The sequence below is a fragment of the Verticillium nonalfalfae genome, assembly GCF_003724135.2.
Source record: "Verticillium nonalfalfae strain VnAa140/NRRL 66861 chromosome Unknown scaffold_102, whole genome shotgun sequence".
Classification (NCBI taxonomy): domain Eukaryota; kingdom Fungi; phylum Ascomycota; class Sordariomycetes; order Glomerellales; family Plectosphaerellaceae; genus Verticillium; species Verticillium nonalfalfae.
The window spans coordinates 98,075-105,270 of NW_021167327.1; the positions used below are offsets into that span (position 1 = coordinate 98,075).

At 54.3% G+C, this 7,196-nt stretch overlaps 3 protein-coding genes and 1 non-coding gene across 4 annotated transcripts; 2 read left to right on the top strand and 2 right to left on the bottom strand.

Annotated features, from left to right (window-relative positions):
* Positions 1–360: 360 nt before the first annotated feature.
* D7B24_000419 (uncharacterized protein) lies at positions 361–2,148 on the bottom strand (the record flags this gene model as incomplete). Its single annotated transcript, XM_028634677.1, has 5 exons — positions 361–676; positions 750–992; positions 1,040–1,598; positions 1,654–1,851; positions 1,911–2,148. 5 exons carry the CDS (start codon positions 2,146–2,148, stop codon positions 361–363), a joined length of 1,554 nt encoding a protein of 517 aa, XP_028492674.1.
* Positions 2,149–2,626: 478 nt separating this feature from the next.
* D7B24_000420 (uncharacterized protein) lies at positions 2,627–4,294 on the top strand (the record flags this gene model as incomplete). Its single annotated transcript, XM_028634678.1, has 1 exon — positions 2,627–4,294. The coding sequence occupies one exon, from the start codon at positions 2,627–2,629 to the stop codon at positions 4,292–4,294; it is 1,668 nt and encodes a 555-aa protein (XP_028492675.1).
* A 219-nt stretch (positions 4,295–4,513) lies between these two features.
* D7B24_000421 lies at positions 4,514–4,620 on the bottom strand. The gene has a single exon. It is a non-coding gene; the product is annotated as a tRNA-Met (tRNA).
* A 1,428-nt stretch (positions 4,621–6,048) lies between these two features.
* Positions 6,049–6,932, top strand: D7B24_000422 (uncharacterized protein; the record flags this gene model as incomplete). Its single annotated transcript, XM_028634679.1, has 4 exons — positions 6,049–6,141; positions 6,206–6,339; positions 6,423–6,579; positions 6,681–6,932. 4 exons carry the CDS (start codon positions 6,049–6,051, stop codon positions 6,930–6,932), a joined length of 636 nt encoding a protein of 211 aa, XP_028492676.1.
* Between the last annotated feature and the right edge of the window lie 264 nt (positions 6,933–7,196).

Sequence of the window (7,196 nt, forward strand, 5' to 3'; positions counted from 1 at the left end):
CCACTGAGTGCTGTGACCACTGAAGCTTGTGTGGAGAAGGGTGATCACACAAGTCCGGGGGCGGATCACGCAAGCGCTTGCTTCGGCTAATGTCACTGCGCGCCATCGGAAACCGCATGGCTCACCTCAATATGTGCTTCTGTGGGCTAGCTATGTGAGGCGAACGCTTTGGAAGTTCAGGACACAAGACCGTGATCACAAAATTGGTCGATGCGCTTGACAGTGGTACGCGAAATGATACGAAATCTGTATTCGAGACTGAATGTGACCGGCCCCAATCTGCCTCTGCCTTCTGGACATTCGCATTTTCAACCCCAGGCTGACCAGCGAGAAGGAGCATCTTCGCCCGTGATGAATAAATCATTTGGAATCCTTTTGGTATGCAACAAACGATGACCCTTTCTCAACGTCGCTTTGATGTTCCTCCTTGCGTTGCAACCCCTGATTCGACTTCAAGAGGCCGCCGGCATCTGCGTCAACAAAGTGTCGAAGTCCGACTCCAGTCTTGAACAGATAATCGACCTGCTCCAGCGTTTTTCCCTTGCACTCAGGTACGCAAAAGTACGTAAAGATCAGCGAGCAGAATGCAACGCTCCCAAAAATGAAGCCAACTTTACTGCCAAGCCCGGCATTCTCCGGCCAGACAAGATAGGGGATAGAGAAGTTTACGAGGAAGCTTTGTTTTATCAGTATTTTCAGGTCAACGAAGCATGCGTCCACCAAAGGCTAGAAACTTGATGCGTACTTACTTGAAGACTACGTTGACCGTGAACCCAACGCGAGACGTATGGTCGCGAAGGCGGAGCGCTGAAACCTCCGTGGCAACAACGTAGGTCAATGGAGCCCAGCCAAGCGAAAAGCTGGCTCCAAACAGTGAAATCAGCGCCATGATGCCCTTCATACGGGCCGTCGAGACGGGGACCTGGATGCCCAGGCTTCCCATTGACAGCAGGCAGCCCATCATAGCAACGGAGGAAATCATGAGGAGTGTGCTACAACGGAATCAGCATAATTTTTGTGGATTCAAGTGTTGTCTTACCGTCTTCCTAATTTGTCAGTCACAAGTAAAGTGCCCGAGTTAATGATCACGTTGATCGCAGAGTTGATCAGGCTGAACAACACTGGGTTGAAAATTCCTAGAGTTCGGACGTAGACGGCGCCGTACTGCGACGCAAATGCTTGTCCTGTGGCTTGCTGGAAGAAATTGACGCCAATAACGATGGCGGTCCGCAGCACGTTTTTGCCACGGAAGACTTCGACAAACTTCCCTTTCTCTTCACTCTCCAGTGCCAGGCGGAGCTCGAGGAATTCAGCCTCAACTTCGTCCGTTGTGAAAGCTCCCTGGCGCAATTTGACAAGCATAGCCTTGGCCTCCTCGGGACGGTTCTGTCGCAGAAGCCATCTGGGAGACTCAGGCACCAAAAATATCAAAGCCGCAACGATGCTCGGTACAATGTAGAAAAGGCCGAGGGGGATTCGCCAAGACCTGTTGTCGTCAATCTTGCTTGTCCCGTAGCAGATGCTGTTGATCGTGAGGCCGCCCACAACCAAGCTCAGCTGGTATGTGCCGACGACAAAGCCGCGAACCGGAGCGGGAACTGCAAACTCCCGTTAATCTTTCGATTTACAGATACTGTTGGTATCGAAACTCACCAATTTCCGATTGGAAGATTGGAACAACGGAGAGCTCCATACCGACGTAGACGTAGTTAAGGATGCGTGCCGCCATGATCTGATCCTTGCTGTTCGACGTGACTGCAATAGTTGCTGTTCCCAGAGCATAGATAGACATGACGAACATGCACCACCTGCGGCCAAAGCGAGAAGAGATCAGACTTCCAATGATGACGCCTGGCCAAACCTTTGTTAGCAAGTCTAAGCGCTTTTAGCAACAGGGTGCCAAGACATACCGGCTGCAAATCCGATGTAGTTGAGACTGTTGAAGAGAGACAGCCATGAAGGCGGGAGCACGTATTTGCTCTTGACTGTATCATATTCGCCAAAGCGCTTGGTAAAGTGTTCCATGGCTTGAATCGTGGAAAACGCTTGGTTATCAAAACCATAATTGAAAGTAGAGACGGCGATCAAGAAGACACTCAAAAATAGGGTTCGGTTGAAGTACCTGCCCTTGTCGAAGAGATCAGGCATGGTGTCAGGGTGGTGGCAAACCAACTATCGAGATACTGGTTCAGTTACGGCGAGAAGGTGTCGGGCGTTGTTGTATTCGGTTTGCGCTGCTCAGGAGTACATTCGGTGTCGGGCCTTCAGGGTTTATATCTATGCCGAACATGGCGGCACAACCACTCCTTGGCCTCGGTCGGGCAACCTGCCGTTATCGAGGTTGTTGTGTGTGAGGCTTGACATTCCTGGCCAACAAGTCCGCGGTCAGAGCCTGTATTGGACCAAAATCTCGACGACGTGATCACGCGATGCCGACGCCCGGCAGGCTCGCTCGATCGAAGCGCTGAGCTCGGCATCACGTCAGTCTGTAGCGCGACTGGAGGGGGCGCTTAGCGCATTCGTCGGCCGAGATGCGTGGTTCTGAGGTGGTGGGGTGGCCGGCTGTCGGGGACCGAGCCGGCGCGAGCATCACCTGTGACGATGGCATCACTGAAAGTGTGCCAATATGATAAACGACCTCGACCGCATCGTTGTCGAAAGAATTCGCGAAGTTTACAATCTCATCATCAACAATCTCAATTGCGTCAGATTCCAATACATGGCTTCTCCGCCGTACAAACAGGCTCCTAAGCCTTTACCTTTGAAAGTCAACTCCAAGAATGGCGGAAACCAACCAAATTACATCATCTTTATGCCAGATCAGCTCCGTTACGATTCCCTAGGATGCACCACTGATGGCAAGTCCGGCATCAAGACGCCTCATATCGATGCGTTCCGCCAGAAGGCCACCCTCTTCACAAACTGCTACACCCAGGCCTCTGTCTGCTCGCAGTCGCGATGCAGCATGTTCACCGGGACATACCCGCATGTGAGCGGGCACCGCAGTCTCGAGAACCTCATCAAACCGTGGGAACCCAACATTTTCCGCAGCCTGAAAGAAGACGGCTACCACGTCGCCTGCCTCGCCCCGCGCGGCGACACATTTGCCCCCACCGTCACCGAGCTGTCGCTGACGGAGTACGGTTTCCTGGAGACGCCCGACTTTGTTCCCAAGTTCACGGGCGGCGGGGCCGAGAAACCGGCGGACAGCGAGGACATTTGGAAACGCCTCTTCTACAAGGGGCTCCGTAACGCCAACGAGGCGCTCGACTATGACGAGGCCGTTGTACGGTCAGCCTTGACGTGGCTTGAGTGCCCCCCCGACGATAAGCCTTGGGTGCTCTTCATGCCGCTCCTGTTTCCCCATTGTCCGTTCCAGGTTGAGGAACCGTACTTTTCCATGTACGATCGGTCAGCAATGACAGGTGCTGTGTCACGACCGGAAGAAAAGACGGGGTATGAGCCGAGGTACATGAAGACCATCCGCGAAAGGTACGGCACCGGACGCGCAACCGACGAGATCTGGCAAGAGGTCAAGGCTACGTATTTCGGCATGATCTCTCGACTCGATGACCAATTTGGCCGCGTCATGAAGCGCGTCGACGAGCTGGGCCTGTGGAAGGACACGGTGACCATGTTCTTCACGGACCACGGCGAGTACCTCGGCGACCACGGCCTCATCGAGAAGTGGCCGTCCGGTCTCTCGGAGACCCTCGTGCGCGAACCACTCATTATCGGCGGCGCAGGGCTTCCCGAGGGAAAGTCGGTCGCCGCCATGACGGAGATGGTCGACCTCGTCCCGACGATTCTCGAGATGTCGGGCATTGGCGAACATTTTCCTCACAATGGCGAGTCGTGGATCCCGGTCCTAGTCGGAGACGCACAAAAACATAAGAAATACGCTTTCTCCGAGGGAGGCTTCTTGACCTCAGAAGAGCCTCTTCTGGAACAGGCGCCGTATCCATACGATATCAAAGCGGGACTGCAGCACGAGGATACTTCGCTCGTTGGGAAAGCAATCTCGCTCAGAAACGAGAGGTGGGCCTACGTTTATCGTTTGTACGAGCCAGCTGAACTGTACGATCGTGAAGCCGACCCTCACGAGATGCATAATCTGGCACAAGAGCCGCAGCTCAAGGAGTTGGTGGACCAACTGGAAAGGGACGTGCTACACTGGCTCGTCAAGGGGTCCGACTTTTTACCATGGCAAAAGGACAACAGATTTCCAGAGGTCAACCTCCCTAGCCCGCGGCAACAGATGGAAGAACGTTTGAGGAGGGCAGGTCGAGCATGAGGCAGAGTGCATGAACAAGCACGTCCTTGAGATGAGGTGTACTTAACATTTGTTCGCAACATCAACATGCAATGCAGTATGACGCACTTTACGTCGCTAGATATACACTTCGGAATGAGGCGGACTGGGCGACTCTAATATCTTTGACTATGAGTCCCATGTTGGATGAATGACAGTGATGGGCAAAAAGGGTTGGCCTTTCCATGGAAACAAAACAGTTGTCCGCGATGAGGATCGAACTCATGATCTTCGGATGTCTAAGTGTTATGACTTAGTCATATTAAGCAATATGAGACCGACGCTCTGACCAGCTAAGCCACGCAGACTGATTCATGAGAATTAGCACCTACCAAATTGATTATCTATTCATTCAAGAGACCAAGGCACTTTTCCTTCGAGGTATGGCAGGGCACCTAATTTACTCCTATCTTGATGCGTGCCTCGTTGTTGAGATTCGATGCAGAGGTTCACAAGCGACGGCCTTCCCTGCATATTGAAGTTCCATACTGGTCCGTGGGACTTATCGTCATCCGAAAGCTTGTACACGCAGAGGTTTGCTTGCTTGCTCGGTGGGCCTAACTTATCGCACTCGTCGCTGACTGCCGCAAACTCAGATTCGCCCTCGCCAACGACAAGGGGCCTCTGCTACCTTGACTTTGACAGAAGACTCAATTGACTCTGCGTGCCAGTCTCACCCCCCCAACCATGGAGCTACGAGTGAGGGATTTGCGAGCGACATCACCTTGGTCTGAGCCACTGCCTGTCGCATGTCGATTGCCGTTGCTTGTGTTTCAGACAGCCATTTTCCCTTCCCTTCAATGCCGTTCAGGCATCGTCCCTTCACGTGCTTCATCATCCGGAACTGGCGGCACGCCGATAGCGAGTCGCCCATATTGCTACGGCACCTCCCGACAGTGATTCCTCTCAGACAGCATCCGCCCCGCCTCGCAATGTGCCGAATTTGGCAGTATGCCGTCCTCACCGCAAGAGCACCAGCGTGATGTACATCTGTGCCTTCCGTGATAGCCATCCAGCCAACCCTTACCCCGCGCCGCCATCGGCACTTGGCTACCCAAAGAGGCATCTCTCAGCCTGTTTATCCACGACCCGGGGCTAGGGCGCTAGCAAGTAGATAACCTCAATCACCGGCTCCGATAACGTGGTTACACATTGCCCTTTGAGTGGCTGCGCTGGCTGATGTCGCGATGCGTCCCCGGCATGTTTATGTTAGAGTTGCCAACGGCTTTCGCAGAAGACTGACAGCGATAGGTCAGGAGTTGGTTCTCGAAGAAACAGGCCATACAGAAGATTGGAGCCTAGTAATTTCAGGGCCCTGTCCTGGTCCTGTAGGTTATCGCGGATTGGGGATAAAGCGTAATGGAAAACGATCGTGGGAAGTACGAGGGCTGTGAATGGTTGCGCGTACTCTGCCACATCAGGATGAAGAGGCAAGATGCACCGGGACGATTGATAGCGGCGGGCTCCGATGAAATGTAGACGCGTATTCAGATGACCAGGTAGAGGCGGGGAAGTCTTGGTGTTTCGTGGGGTGCGAGTGTGTCTTTTGAGATAAGCACTGCGGCTCAAGGTGCGACTGTCTGTACGTGGATAAAAGGCTGTCGAAGCCCCGTGTAATGATGATCAATGTTGGCCCTGAGAATCTTCAGACGGCCCGATATTTGGTCTTGTTGCCTCGTATTTGCCTCTCTTTTCTCGCAAGTTTGATCAGGGCGTCTGCCTTACTTATCGCCGATATGAAGTTCACCACCACGATCACGGGACTTCTCGTTGCGGCTGCTGGAGTCTTTGCTGCACCGGTCCCGGCTCCTGTGGCTGTGGCCGATCCGGTTCGTACTCGTCCTGTTGGATCCTCGTTTGGCCGGCGCCCGACTGATAGTGTCGGAACTACAGCCCGGAATCCCTTCGGCTACGTCGGCGAGGACCCTTCTTGCGGGCTTGACAGTGGCAGCTGCAGGATCGTCGGCCGATTATGACCGTAGTCTGTTCCGCCACTGGCACATTGTATCAGGCACATGCGATTCACGGTGAGTTCTAGAGGGCAACGAAATGAGTGTCGTCCATCAAGTCCATGACCCAACACGGAGCAACTGACACGTGTGATCGGCAGTGAGACGGTGCTCGTGCGCGATGGAAGCGGCGTCAGCACCGACAGCGCATGCCAGCCGACGTCTGGAACATGGTTTAGCCCGTACGACGGCGTGACGGTGACACAATCGTCGTCGGTCGACATTGACCACATGGTGCCGCTGGCCAATGCATGGATCGTGCGTCTTTTTCCCCTTCCCGCCCCCTCCCTCTCTTGCCTGTGCTCTCCCTCCCCAGACAGCAGTTGTGCGACGACCAAGGCTGATGACAGTGGATGCAGTCGGGCGCCTCGACGTGGACGGCTGCACGACGAGAGGCTTTCGCCAACGACCTGTCGGGTCCGCAGCTGTGGGCGGTCTCGGCCAGCACGAACCGATCCAAGGGCGATCGCAGCCCAGATCTGTGGTCGCCCCCCGTGACGGCGTTTCGGTGCACATACGCGCGGAGCTGGATCCAGGTCAAGAGCTCGTACAGCCTCACCATTACCAGTGCCGAGCGCACGGCGCTGACCAGCATGCTCAACACATGCTGAGTGCGCGACCGTGTCCCTTTGCGTGTACCTTTGGCCGCCTTGGCCTTGTTATAGTCTCGAAGCTAGAGAGTCGAAGTTCCAAAGGGGACCGTGCAGATTTGTGGTCCCAGTTCGATGATCCATGGCCCACAAAGATCTTCAGGAGCTCTGAGCGAAAATGGCGGGGCTTTCCATTCGCGAATCGCGGAAATGGGATTCGCTGTATCGAAGATGGCTGGGACCAAGGGTACGATACATATGGTAGGGCGCGGCGAAGGTAGGGTG